General features: G+C 39.1%; 2 protein-coding genes across 3 annotated transcripts; both read left to right on the forward strand.

Moving 5' to 3' along the window:
- Positions 1-3589: 3589 nt before the first annotated feature.
- LOC146609317 (uncharacterized) lies at positions 3590-5829 on the forward strand. The gene is made up of 2 exons (XM_085346099.1): positions 3590-3649; positions 5162-5829. The coding sequence occupies exon 2, from the start codon at positions 5176-5178 to the stop codon at positions 5563-5565; it is 390 nt and encodes a 129-aa protein (XP_085202225.1). The 5' UTR covers positions 3590-3649; positions 5162-5175; the 3' UTR covers positions 5566-5829.
- A 5578-nt stretch (positions 5830-11407) lies between these two features.
- LOC146609318 (CD209 antigen-like protein C) lies at positions 11408-14110 on the forward strand. Of its 2 annotated transcripts, none has more exons than XM_085346096.1 (7): positions 11408-11468; positions 11592-11672; positions 12771-12884; positions 13114-13200; positions 13439-13590; positions 13698-13822; positions 13906-14110. In XM_085346096.1, exons 1-7 carry the CDS (start codon positions 11408-11410, stop codon positions 14108-14110), a joined length of 825 nt encoding a protein of 274 aa, XP_085202222.1. The 2 variants fall into 2 exon arrangements, with proteins under 2 accessions (XP_085202222.1, XP_085202224.1); XM_085346098.1 differs by having other exon boundaries at positions 13114-13179; positions 13445-13590.
- The last annotated feature ends 320 nt before the right edge of the window (positions 14111-14430 follow it).

Consider the following 14430-nt stretch of genomic DNA (forward strand, 5'->3'; position numbering starts at 1 on the left):
AAATAACTCAAAATGTTTCATATTTTAGATTCTTCAAAATAGTCACCCTTTGCTTTGATTCCTGCGTTGCACACTCTTGGCATTCTCTCAGTGGTCACCTGAAATGGTTTCCCAGAGATGCTGAGCACCTGTTGGCCCTTTTCCTTCACTCTGCCGTCCATCTCATCCCAAAACATCTTGATTGGGTTTAGGTCAGGTGACTGTGGAGGCCAGGCCATCGGGTGCAGCACTCCATTACTTCTTGGTCAAATGCACAGCCTGGGGGTGTGTTTGGGGTCATTGTCCTGTTGAAAAATAAATGATGGTCCAACTAAACGCAAACCAGCTGGGCAGCTATTTGACCATGATTCACACAGTCCCCTCTGAACAGTTGATGTAGAGCTATGTCTGCTACTGTAACGCCGTGTGGCATTTATCTGGGCTCTAATCTGAGGTTCTGTTAACTTGGGATTTCTGATGCTGGTGACTCAGATGAATTTATCCTCAGCAGCAGAGGTGATTCTTGGTCTTCCTTTCCTCATGTGAACCAGTTTCGTCCTAACACTTGATGATTTTTGCAACTGTACTTGGGGACACATTCAAAGTTTTAGCAATTTTCTGGACTAACTGACCTTCAGTTCATAAAGTAATGAAGGACTGTTGTTTCTCTTTACATAGCTGATTGGTTCTTGCCATAATATGAATTCTAACAGTTGTCAAATAGGGCTGTCACCTCTGCTGCCCTAGTTCACAAACTGCAGCTTGTTTAAAATGCTGCTGCGCGTCTCTTAACTGGGACTGGTAGGTTTGAGTCTATTACTCCAGTTCTTTCTGACATGCACTGGCTCCCATTAAATATTGTATTGATTTTAAAATCTTATTGATCACTTTTAAAATCATAAATAATACCGTGCCCAGCTATCTTACTGATCTCCTCAGCTTTTATACCCCCAGGAGAGCGCTTAGATCAGTAGGCCAAATGCTCCTGGTGGGACCTAGATCTCTGCTTAAGACCAGAAGTGACCGCACATTTGCCTCTGTTGCACCCTACCTCTGGAATAATCTCCCTCGAGCTATTCGCGCGTCTGATCCAATTCAATCTTTAATATCTCAATTAAAAACGTGTTTATTTAGCCTAGCCTTCCCGGCTGCCTAGAGCCCGCATTTGTAAGTGTACTGTATTTTATCGTTTTGCTCTGATTAATGTTTATAATGATTTAACCTTCAGCCTTTTGGCTTGTGCCTGCTGTGCCTGTTGTATTATTGGTTAGTTATGTCTCCCACCTGTCAGTGTATTTGTACCTGTTATTGCTCTTAATTGGTTCTGTGAAGCACTTTGGCATACCTCTTGTTTTTAAATGTGATATACAAATAAAATTGTATTGTTGTATTGTGTACTAGCTTGACTTTTTCCACAAGACAAGTGATGTTCCCAACCCCATTAAGAAGGCAAGAAATTCCACAAATGAACCCTGACAAGGCACACCTGTGAAGTGAAACCATTTCAGGTGACTACATCATGAAGCTCACTGAGAGAAGGCAAAGGGTTTGCAGCGCAGTCAACAAAGCAAAGGGTGTCTACATTCACGAATCTAAAATATAAAACACATTTAGACTTATTTATCATTTTTTTCTTTGCTACATAATTCCATATATCTTGCTTCATATATCTGATGTCTTCCGTTTGTTTCTACTATGTAGAAAGTAGTAAAAATATAGAAAAAACATTAAATGAGAAGCTGTGTTCAAACTTTTGGCTGTCAGTGTATATCTATATGGTAACGTGTGGATTTTAAATCATTTAATATGCATCTGTTAATCCTACAACTTCAGCTGCTTGAGTTGAATAGTAAGTAAGTAAGTAAAATTTATTTATGTAGCACTTTTTAAGACAAGAAACTATAACAAAGTGCTTCACATGAAAATGTAAAAGCATATCAAACAAACAATATAACAATATAAAGGTGGCACATGGTTGTGGACGGATGGCTCACTATGAATTCTGGGATAGGTTGGACCACGAAGGATATTTACCTCGCCTTGTTTCTTGTGTTTTGGTATCAGCCACAATAAAGGCTCGTTTTTTGGTTTACTCAAGTTATTTTCCACGTCCCATTTTGTCAGCATTTAAATCCATTATTCACTCTTCACAAAATCAGCTTCTGCCTGGCTGTTACAATTTTTTGTCTTTTTTACTTCCTCACATGCATACCTAGACTGTAAAAACAAATAATAGATAGTTAGAACAGTATTGGAGGTGAGAGTGAGCTCATGAGGAGGGGCAGAACCCACAAACTGAGTGGAAATGCAGCTAAAGTAAGCATTCCAGGTGAGGCTGGAGGCCACTGTCAAGAACAAAAACAACATAAGAAATCTATAAACAGGAATGCAGGTTAATAGTAAGGTGAGCCTGATTACCACCACAGAGATCTGTTGGTCATTCAGCCAAATACTTCAGGGGTTGATTGCAATAGTTCAGAGCAGGTGTGAGAATGACAGACAAGAGCGCTCCACCTTGATTTGCAACTTGAACTCAGAACCACCACAGGAAAAATTTAAAAAAGACATAAAGTAACCCAATCTGCCCGAGCCATGACAACAAGCAGTATTTTTGTATTTGTATTTTTGTTTTTTACAAAGATTAAGTGAAACCTTAACTGTTACTGGCATGTATAGGTTTCTTATTTTTAATTTACCTAGAATTTGCACTCATAAGAACCATGGGAACCCTCAGAAACCTTGAATTGAAGCTGGAAACTGTAAAAAAAACAAAAAAACCCTCTCCTATAGGTAAGAATATGGAGCTCATACACTGCAGCATTATATTAACCTTGAACTGTGTGACCATCAGTGAAATTTAATCTTCTGAGACACAGCTATTATTATTATTATTATTATTATTATTATTATTATTATTATTATTATTATTATTATTAAATGCACATTTTCACTCCTGCTGTCTCCAACTCCTACAAATATGAACAGTAAATTCTTCTTTGCTGCCTTCCCTCAAAGATGAGCCCTTTCTAAGATGTGAAGAAGGCTGGGAGCAACACAGGGAAACCTGCTATTATTTATCCACCAGGAAGTTGTCCTGGAGCAAGAGCAGAGACGATTGCAGAGCTGAAAGGGGAGACCTGGTTAAGATAGACAGCACGGAGGAGCAGGTATAAAACATTGCTGTAGGTTCATGTTTTCTGATTCTTACATTTTTGTCATCTTGGCACAGAAAACAGAGTAATGTTAATCTAAATTTCCATTTAGGAATTCTTGGTTGAAAAAATAAGATACAAAATGAAGGATTTGGAGGACAAGTTCTGGATCAGATTAACAGACTCCTCACATGCATACCTAGACTGTAAAAACAAACAAACTGTACTGCCCTGCACACTGAAAACTAACAGTTAAGGAGGATCAAGTGACAGCAAGTGATCCTTACAGTGGCCTATGCAACAAGTTGGATGTGACACGGTTTCACAGCACTCTGAGAGTTTGGAGAAGGTGGCCAAACAAGACACCATAAGCAGATGTTCCAATTCGGACATATTATATAATCATGGGAGTTGAGCAGGTTGTGTGGCCAGTGTATTGTTGACATAAAGCTGATAAGTCAGCCTCTAAAACATCCTGAACAGCAGGTAACGTGGCGAGAGACAAGACCAAGCTACAGGTAAGAGTTTAGAACTGCTTCTTGCTTTCTGCTCAAATTAAAAGTCTACAGTGTAACATTTTCCTTGTTCTAATCCAATCAGAATAACATGTGCTCTAAAAGCCATTTGTGACCCTCTGATTTACTAAGATGGATCCAAACTCATAATTCCCAGATGAGTTAGATCAGCAGTTCCCAACCCCCGGGCTGGTACCGGTCCGTGAGTAGTTTGGTACCGGGCCGCGAGAGTTGAGGCTCAGGTGTGAAATGTATAGTTTTCAGGGTTTTTATCGGTTTTCAGCGTTATTTTGTTATCATTTTTATCGTTTACTTGGTTTTCCTGGGTCTTTTCATGTGTGTTATGAATACATTTTCTTTTTTTCAGTACCGGTACTAGTTTTATTTTGTTGTATTTATCCGCGACACCTTAAAGGCCGGTCCGTGAAAATATTGTCGGGCATAAACCGGTCTGTGGCGCAAAAAAGGTTGGAGACCGCTGAGTTAGATCATGTTGTTACTGTTTTTAGTTATGCTAAATGTTTTATAATGTGAACAACAGAAAACATTTTGCTTTGAAAAAGCTTTTTTCCTATAACACACAGAATTGACTGTGAATAGGCAAGAAGACATGTTACACATAGCATGAAAAATCCTAAAGAACTTTCCTGAAACCCAAAGAATACCTGAACTGTGCCCATGGAAAAAAAAAAATTGTTTAATATTAAATAACAAAGGAATAAGCTTCTTTCTTTTGGGGGATCAGGACTATACATAGCATTTCTACAGGTCTCTGATTTGTCAAACCTTTTTTTCCTGTTTAATGTTAGGTATTTGTGATTTTATATACTTTTTTGTTATGTTGACTGTAAAGGTTGTAAAGGTTGTAATGGTGGCTTACTTTGCTGTTTCCAAACTACTGGCTAGTGGAAGTGGATCACTCAGTTTTACTGTTACCAATAGATGTGTGACGTATGCTATGCACAGATACACCCACACACAGGTTGTTATCATCAGATTCCACATTTATTGAGAGTGTCCACGGAATTATAACAGAACACCGTCTGACAGCGGTCGGTTCCCGCAGCGTCTTCCTCCTCCGCTCCTCTCCACCTCACTATATAAAAGGAAGGAAAACCACCATCAGTCCAAATCGCCATCAGCTGTTCTCACCAGCACCGCCCCGTTGAGCTCACTGCACCACTTCTCCCCTGCAGCCGCGCCCCGGACCACACCTCCGCCACAAGATGCATTTAATTTTAAGAGTGGAGTCTACTGTGAAGTAGTTATGAGAGAAGTAAAGGAGAAGAGAGTTGATATGGAGCAATGCATTAAAAACATACACAGTTGTTTAGTGAAAATGTCTGTACAGACTCAGGAACACCGTTCACTGCAATGTCCACAGAGAATATATATGTAGACAATGCTGAGGATTGCATAAATGTGTTCCAATATAAAATAGACCCTCACAAGGCTGACTGTGTCGATCCAGGTATCCTGGCTAAAATGTAAAGCTCTATTGTTCCTTCTCCACAGCCTCCAGCAAAGCCATGGACTCTAGTGTGCCTCTCGTCCTTTTGCTGCTCATGTGCAGTTCAATCATGGTCGAAGCCCAACTCAAGGTGTATGATCTGCGAGCGACTGATCTTCCCACCGTTGTCCTGTTAACCACAGATGCCTATGTCACAGTGTCCTCTGGTTCTACTTCTCTGGGTAAAACATCTGTTCGCTACAATGACCCGAACCCCTGGTGGGAAGAGGAATTCTCCTATTTCTACACTGAGGAAAATGACACGCTGACCCTCGAGGTTTATGACGTAGACTTGGTCTTTGATGATCAGCTGGGAGTCTGCCAAAGGCAGCTCAAGGTGGGAACCTATCAGCATGACTGCTTCCTGACCAAAGGCGGGACTCTCCATTACACTTATACTCTTGGTTGAAACAGTCAGTAGGCATGCAGAGATTTGTATGACATCTGATGTCCACAGGCAGCCTTCATTTACCACAGCTTAACAATGTAGACTGTTATAGTAGATCTGAAATCCATTTTCAGGGTTTTGATCATGCTCACATTAACCAAAAATATTAAACCTCTTAAAACCTGTAAAGTTTCTTTTACTACACTTCAGTCCTTGCTGCCTTGTTTCACCAATTGAAATAAAGTTTCTTGCAATGAAAACATAAAAACAATAAAAGAATGACTATGCAAATATTCAGAGAATGTCTGACATGTCTCACCTGCTCTTGTTCCCTTGCTGTTCCTCTCTCTCCCTCTTTGTGCTGACAATCAAGCCAAACACCAACATCATCAAATATACAGTTGAAACCAGATATTTACACACTCTTCAGATAAAAACACACTTTTTTAATTGTAACATCAAATCAGACTGTTACATTACATTAATAAATATTTTAAGAAATTGTTAAAATTAAGAGTAAAGAGAGAAATTGTCTGTATTACCCAAATTGTATTCACAATTGAGCCACACTTATGGAGCTCCACAATTCTTTTCCTGGTGTTTTGGTTGATATCGCTTGATTTTTCCCATGTCAAAGAAACAGGCTCTGTGTTTTGCCTTATATGCATCCACAGGTGTGCCACCAATTTACTCACATGGACTCTACTAACCTATCAGAAGCTTCTTAAGCTCAGAATGGAATCGTCTGGAGTTTCTTATTAATTACCAATAAACTTAATATATATGTACTCCTTAATTTGATGAAAGTGATTAAAATAGACAGCTCTTTCTCTCGTTATTCTGACATTTAACTAATTCAAAAGATGTTTCAATATTTATTTAACCAAAACAAAACGAGTTTACTCTAAATTGATGTTTAACAGTAACAGTAAAAAAAAAAGTGTATGTAAATATCTGGTTTCAACTGTGAATATACTGATGTATGCTGAAAATGCTCTTGTTTTGCATAGAAATATACTAAACAACATACAAAGCATAATATATAAAATAACATCTACCTGAGTTTTTTCTTGAAAGAAGCCCCTTATGTCCATTGTTGTGTTCATCAGTACATACCTGAAACCGATTTAGAGGGCTTTATTTAGCCGTGGAGGGTAATAACTGAAAATATGAAATAAACACACATGTAGGCCTAAGCTAAGACTCTCTAAAAAACAGTATTGTTGTTGTTCGGCTTTTCATTTCGCCATTTGTTGATTCACTCAAAGAGCAAGTAACGTAATATGGGTCAAGTGATCAGTTTGATATCAATCTTTTGTGATAAACCGTCGTATTTACATTATTTGTCCAGTACGGATGATTTGCTTCCTGGTCAAACTGAAGCTCTCCTCTGTCTCCCTGGCTGCACATTTCCAACAGCACACTCGCAGGCAGTAGCTCCCCCCGCCCCCTCGCTTAGTCGCCTAGTGCCCAAGCTCGGATCATACCAAAATTAGGGGGAATTTACGCACAGTCGTAAATTCCCATAGTGTGCGCAATGTGCTTCGAATATTGTGTGTAGTTTTCGTTTTATACAGTTGTCAGTCAGGCATCTAACTATGAAACAAATTACACTCCAAAACAGTCAGAGCTGAAGAGAAACTGAGGGTTGTTCTTATTTTCTTCAATCAGTGACGAATAGTGAGATGTTCTGGCTTTGTGGAGGGCTTTCTTATAAAGCAGCAAACTATTTCTCCAGGCTAAATGATGATCCTCTAAATTTGTGACACGCCATTTCCTCTCCAGCTTACGAGTCATCTGCTTTAGGGTACGTGTTTGAGAATTATACCACGGAGTCAGGTACTTCTGATTAGAGACCTTAGTTTTCACAGGAGCTACAGTATCCAGAGTCATACGTAGTGAGGAGGTGAAATTATTAACAAGATAATTGACCTCTGTTGGGGTAGCGTTCAGATAGCTGCTCTGCTCTATGTTGGTACAGGGCATTGAAGATGATAACAGTGGGTGGATTATATTCTTAAACTTAGTTACAGCGCTTTCAGAAAGACATCTACTTTGATAAAGTCTACTCTCCACTGCTGTGTAATCAATTATTGTAAATGTTATCAGGAAATGATCAGACAGGAGAGGGTTTTCAGGAAACACTGTTAAATGTTCAGTTTCTATGCCATATGTTAAAACAAGATCTAGAGTGTGATTAAAGTGGTGGGTGGGTTCTTTTACATTTTGAGAGAAACCAGTTGAGTCTAATAACAGATTAAATGCCATGTTGAGGCTGTCATTTCTAGAATCTACATGGATGTTAAAATCACCCACAATAATCATCCTGCTGCAACCAGGTTTCTGTAAGGCAGAGTGAATCGATTTGTTGATCAATTGATCACCTAATATTTAATAATCCACATTTCACTGTTTTACTCTTTGGTTCAGATGTGGATACTTTATTGTTCTTTCTTTGTGATTGTTTATGTTTAAGTTGTTTGTTGCTGGTTTTTAGTTTGTTTTTGTCTGTTTGGGAGCTGGCACAGTCTCAATGGAGATGGGTTTTTGGGGGGGTAGCAGGAAGAGAGAAGCTGCAGAGAGGCGTGTAAGACTGCAACTCTGCTTCATAGTATCTCTATGAACAATATTTTTCTGTCGCGGTCTCTAAGTACACATCCCTGTCTTATGGTGTGCCACAAGGTTCTGTGCTGGGGCCCTTATTGTTTTTAACATATCTACTTCCTCTCCAGCATGTTTTGAGCCCTTTGAGGACATTTGCTACTACTGCTACGCAGATGACATCCAGTTATATATTTCTTTTGAACCTGAAGATGTTTCTAAGCTGCAGATTCTAAATGTGTGCTTAGAATCCATCAAAGGCTGGATCGCTGACAACTTCCTCCAACTTAATGAAGAAAAGACTGAAGTCCTTGTATGTGCTCCGGACAGACATGTACCTAACATAATAAATGCTCTTGGTGTCATGGTCCTGGGTCATGCGACCCGGTGTTTTGTGTTTAGTCTATTTTGATGTTTATTGATTGTTTAGGTTCATTAAGGTAGTCCAGCCATTTGTATATATCACCCTTGCATTACGTCTCCCTTGCCCTTCGTGTGTTTATGTCTGTGCGTCTTGTACTGTCAAGTTCATGCTGTCAGTATTGTCACCTCCCCCTGTACTACGTCTCCCCGGTTCGTGTCTCATGTTTCCTGTTTTACTTTGAAGGCCTGCATTCACTGTCAGTGTATTCAGTTTCACTCCTCCTGTCCTGTCGTTAAGTTCATGTGTGTCAGCTGCGTTCCCATGTGTGGCCACTTCCCCTGATCATCCCTCATGTGTATTTAGTCTCTGTGTTTCTTACAGTCTGTGTTGCGTCGTCTGTGTTCCCACCCTCCGTGTTTCCATGCCTGGTCTGTTGTCTTCCAAGCCATAGCCTCACCATCGTTTGTTCCCAGTTTAGGTTTCTGTTTAGCCACGTTATCCCTGCTGTATTTGTACACCTTGTTTTCAGCCATATTAAAGGCTCGCCTTCTGTTAAAGCTCACTCCCGTCTGCTCACTTGTGTACGCACCTGGGTCCATTACACGCATTCTCCACTCGGTCCGTCACAGCGGACCGTGACACTTGGTCCTCTTTCAACATTTGTGAAATCGTCTATCGGGAACCTCGGGGTAACCTTTGATTCTGCTCTTACTCTGGATGTTCACGTCAAATCTCTGGTTCTTTCCTGCTTCTATCATTTAAGAAACGTCTCTAAATTGAGCCCTATAGTATCTCATACTGAACTGGAGATTGTTATTCATGCATTCATTTCATCACGATTGGACTACTGTAATTCACTGTTTACATGTCTAAACAAAAACTCCCTGGAGCGTCTGCAGGTTGTCCAAAATGCTGCTGCAAGGCTTCTGACAAAAACATCTAAGTAGTCCAATGTGACACTGTTGCTTATACAGCTGCACTGGCTCCCCGTTGAATTTAGAGTCCATTTTAAAGTACTGGTTCTGACATTTAAAGCTCTTCAAGGACAAGCACAAGCGTACATCATTGAACTTTTACAGCCCTATGTCCCTAGTAGGTCCCTGAGGCCTTGTGAACAGGGCCTACTTGTTATTCAGCATACAAGGCTGAAAACCAAGGGTGGTAGAGCTTTTGCCACTGTGGCCGCCAGACTGTGGAACTCTCTTCCTCGGAATTCAAGATCTGCAGACTCAGTGGTCACTTTTAAAAAACAACTAAAAACACATCTTTTTAGAATTGCATTTTATTAACTTCTGTTTTTGTTTTATACTTTGGGAAGCAGTTTGAGATCTTTTATCTAGAAATGTGCTATATAAATAAAATTGTACTTACACCAGAAGAGGGCAGCATGCCCATCTGTTTTAAAGAAATATCTTACTATGAAACTTGACACATACCTCTTCATCAAAACTCAAGACACTGTAGTAGAAGATTTAGACATGACAATCTCTGACGAAACATGTGCCTCCATATTCAAACACGTAAACACAACATCATTATGTGCCCGCCCTGGTTTAATCCAGTTTGCAGTGGTGCAAAGAACCCATTTCTCAAAATCCAGATTAACTTGTATCTATCCTAAATTCTCTCCATATTGTTTGTGACAGATGCAAAACTGCTGAAGCCTCACTGATCCACATGTGCTGGTCTTGTCTCTTGTCCCAGTCTCTTTCAGTTTAGAGAAAGTGTGTGAATGTGGCATGTTGTACAGAGCACTTTGAGTAATCTGGGAGACTAGAAAAGTGCTATATAAGAGTCAGTCCATTCATTGAGTTTCATCATGTTACTTTTGCATGTTCTGGCACATATTGTTATGACATGGCTTGATTAAAGTACACAATAGGCTTACATCTGGGCAGCACAGAACAGTGTGTCTACAACTGGTCCGTGGCTGCACACAACTTACACATGGCCCACATACCGCAAAGAATGACGGCCCTTTGGTGGCCAAGATTAGGTTTGCCAGAGGTAGTCCACACATGGGCCAACACAGAACCACCAGTGTGTCTGCAAGTGGCCTTGTGCTGGCCCATGTGTGGGGTCACATCTGGCAAACCAGATCTGGGCCACCAAAGGGCTGTCATTCTTTGCGGTATGTGGGCCTTGTGTAAGCACATTGTGTGGGCCAGATCTAGGCCATACCAATTTTGCTAAGTGGGAAGTGTTGGGCTAACTACCCCAAATGTATAGATCATATGTAACCCTTTTCTTCTCTCTCATTTGACTATAGAAAAAAAGAGAGAACTCAATTAGCTTTGAAAGTTTCAAGCATTTAAGGCAAAGGTCAACAGCAGAACAAACTGAGGAACTGTTGTTAACTATGTGTGTGTGTGTGTGTGTGTGTGTGTGTGTGTGTTTTTTTTTTTTTATTTGTTATCTGATGCAACAAGTCTTGTGCTTCCTGTCTGGTTGGTTTTAATTTCTGTGTCTGGCAGCTTCATGTTGTAGAGTTATTTATGTTGTTGTGTCCACTTTCTGCACTTGAATATGCTGGATTTTTGTGGCTGAATGGATCAGTGGGAGATTGTGTCAAGATACCAGTGTGTGTCAGACCATTTTGTTAGTAGTGAAAGCTGAGCCCAAGATCAAGGTGGTGGACAGGACTCTTTCTGTTTCCATTAGACAGAGTCAGCCTGAAACGTCTGTGACACGAGACCAAGACTGGACAATGTGAAAGTGTCTTGTCATAGGAATTCATTTTGGATTATGTCTGTTTGTGAATTTAAGAGACCGGGAAATCATTTTGTGGCAGGAGGTTTTTAAAGCCCTCCTCTTCTTTCTGTTTGACAGGAAATGCTTTCTATTTTGAATCTTGTGAAAAGTTTCTTTCAGACTCACTGAAAGTCACACAACAGTAAAATGTCTGAAGCTGGAGTACTATACTCTGATGTGAAGTTTACAAGAGAGAAGAAAGCTAATGGTGAGTTTATCTCATCATTGGAGAAAATCTCCTAAAAATTGTTATTTTTCTTTTTTTTGCCTGCATTTAATCACCAGGCTTCATCACTTTGAGCAGAAATCTGGTTTCATATTTTTGTTACAGTTGTCATTTCCTCGTTGCCTGACACCACTTACTCTGAAGTAACAATCTCAAAGACTCAGCGGTCCACAACAGAGTCACTTGGTAAGTATGGAGCAGTAATGATAGATTTTCTTGATTGCATAGTTATATCTTGTGTTATATAATACGCATATGCAGATTGCAGACTGTGTGTGTGTGTGTGTGTGTGTGTGTGTGTTTGTGTTTTTGCAGCATGCTTTCAATCAGAGTTAATTAATAGAGTGAAGTAGTGTGACTTTACCGAAAAAAGAAACCCAGTCAAAATGTTTTTCACCTGTCAAAATACAATATCTCAGAAAAATATTGGTCAATCACTCTTTGAAAAATAAATAAAAATCTTTTTCACCACTAACACTAAGACATCAAATTCTTTCTACTTTCATCAAAACCTTGAGGACGGACTGTGTTCAGACACAATCATGAAATGTGGCTCTAAATAAATAAATAACTAGAACTGAAATTAAGAAAAGTAAAATGTGAGATATGATAAATGGTGATAAATGTTAAACTACTTGCATCAGACAACTGAACAAAGATAATGCAGTACAGTAAAGTCATACAACATATGTAGTGGTGAATTTCTATTCATATAGTTCATACTTATTTCTAATTAGCAAGTGTGAAAGAGAAGTCGACATTTAAAAAAAAGAAAAGAAGAGGAAATTGCTCTGAGGAGTGAGATCTCGCTTAGCGTGTGGGTGGGTGTCTCTGTGTGCCCATGTCTGCAATTTATTTTGCATTTTAAAAAATGTTGATCATATCTGCTTCACACTTGCTTACATTTTTTTTACTGAACCTAGAGACTTTCTTTAATAATCAGATTTCACAGTTTAATCTATTTTGCACTGACATTTGAACAAGGCTGTAAACATGGGGAATGGCTTTCTTTTGAAACAAGCCTCAAACAGTCATTTGAGGAACATTTTTGCTGTTCACTAATGTGTCAGCGGGTGACTTCTTGTTAAAGTGCCAAACCACTGTGGTCACTGTTCTTTTTCTCCTTATAGTAGCTGATGTTTACTTATAATTTTTCAAACATGTTGAAAGGTCATCGTTGTCTTAAATCAGTATGATTATTTTATATGTGTGGTTTGTATAAACTATACATTTATTAACTTTTTCCACATCTCTATAACATTTCTTTCTCTGCTAACTTTTCAGAGGGGTACCAACAAGATGTGTTGAGCAAAAGGTCAAAGGTCACCACAGAGAGATTGGCCTTGCTGGTTGTCAGTGGTCTACTGGCTGCTGCCGTCATTGGTCTTGTTGTTACTGGTGAGTGGATGCGATGCTAGTTCTTCTTACTAGTAAATACACATGGTGTATAATTTATAACTAGCCTTTATAATGTGGGTTTTTTTCCAACTTTTCTTTTTACTTTTTAAGAGCTGTTTTTGTAAAATTGTGAACATTTTGAAAGAATTCAAAAAGAGAATCTGTCTTATTTAAGTAAAACAAAAACAAAAATGACACAGAATAATTTGTATTTTTCTTTTTTAATCAGTGTTTGACAACATAAGATTGAAGCAAATGTTCAAAAAACAAGATGATCTCCAAAACAGAAATGAAAGTGGAAACACAAATGTCTCAGGTAAACGTATGTGAATGTTCTCAGTGATCTAGGCCATTGTAGTTGAAGGAGCTTGGATGTAAGCATTAGAGACTCCAACGTTGCAACGCTGGATTAAACTTTTGGACTGCTGATTGACTCGCCCTCTATAGTGTACACATTGTTTAAAAAGGTTGGCCTCCTGCTGCCTCCAAATCACACAAACATGAACAGTGATTTCATCCACCTGACTTAAGTCGTTGCTGTAATCTCTTCAAAGATCAAGCATGTTATAAATGTGAAGAAGGCTGGGAGCAACATGGAGGAAAGTGCTATTACTTCTCCATCAGTCAATCATCCTGGAACAAGAGCAGAGATGAGTGTAGAGCTAAAAGAGGAGACCTGGTTAAGATAGACAGCAGGGAGGAGCAGGTATGAAACACTTTTCACGTTCTCAAATGTTTTAGCACATCTTTATATTTCACCTTCTCATCACAGAAATTATAACAAGGTAATTTTAATCTTCTTTTACTGATCAGACTTTCCTGAACAGAAGACTGAGAGATGTAATGACTGAAGCTGAGGACAAGTTCTGGATCGGACTGACAGACTCAGCAGTAGAGGGCAGATGGTTGTGGGTGGATGGGTCACAACTAAATCAAAGGTTTGATTGTTGTGAAAATATATTTGTTAATTTCCTGTATTAAACTTTCACTGAACCAGTTCTGTCTGTTCTTCATATCTTAGTTTGACGTTTTGGAGGATGAAGGAGCCCGACAATTGGAACGGGACACATGGAGAACATCCTGATGGAGAGGACTGTGTGAGGATGGGAGAAAAAAGTGAAGCTGGTAGTCTGGAGTGGTGGTTTGATGCATTTTGCTCAAAGCCTCACAGAAGTATTTGTAAGAAAGCAGGAGTAAGGGGAAAGTTTAAAAAGGTATGTGACTGAAATTCAGTTCAGTCTAATAAACACCAGAGTGGAATGATGCGGTTTATTTTTAAGTTGTCTCACAAACAGAATAAAATCAACATATTAAAATAAAATTTGAGTAATATTTTGCATCTGATATTTTTCCTTTTTGAATTGTTTAATATATACAAGAAATGTGGGAGCACCTGCACAACTTGAAGGAATTATAACATCCCAAAACTTTTTTGATACCCCTGAAATATATATGTTATAAGGAAATATATTTGTTGCAAGGAAATAATATTTAGATATTAACTATATACGTATTTTTATTTTGTTACTTTCTTTCTTGGAGTCCA

The sequence above is a fragment of the Diplotaxodon limnothrissa genome, linkage group LG22 (genome assembly GCF_057381915.1).
Source record: "Diplotaxodon limnothrissa isolate DT_005_m linkage group LG22, D_limnothrissa_male_GT1.1, whole genome shotgun sequence".
Taxonomy (NCBI): domain Eukaryota; kingdom Metazoa; phylum Chordata; class Actinopteri; order Cichliformes; family Cichlidae; genus Diplotaxodon; species Diplotaxodon limnothrissa.

Excerpts from the sequence above, each read along its gene's own strand:
- LOC146609317 (XM_085346099.1), top strand. The coding sequence starts at position 5,176 with ATGGACTCTAGTGTGCCTCTCGTCCTTTTGCTGCTCATGTGCAGTTCA.
- LOC146609318 (XM_085346096.1), top strand. The coding sequence starts at position 11,408 with ATGTCTGAAGCTGGAGTACTATACTCTGATGTGAAGTTTACAAGAGAG. Across the intron at positions 11,673-12,770 it reads GTCCACAACAGAGTCACTTG|AGGGGTACCAACAAGATGTG; the intron begins GTAAGTATGGAG and ends CTAACTTTTCAG. Across the intron at positions 13,591-13,697 it reads TAGACAGCAGGGAGGAGCAG|ACTTTCCTGAACAGAAGACT; the intron begins GTATGAAACACT and ends TTTACTGATCAG.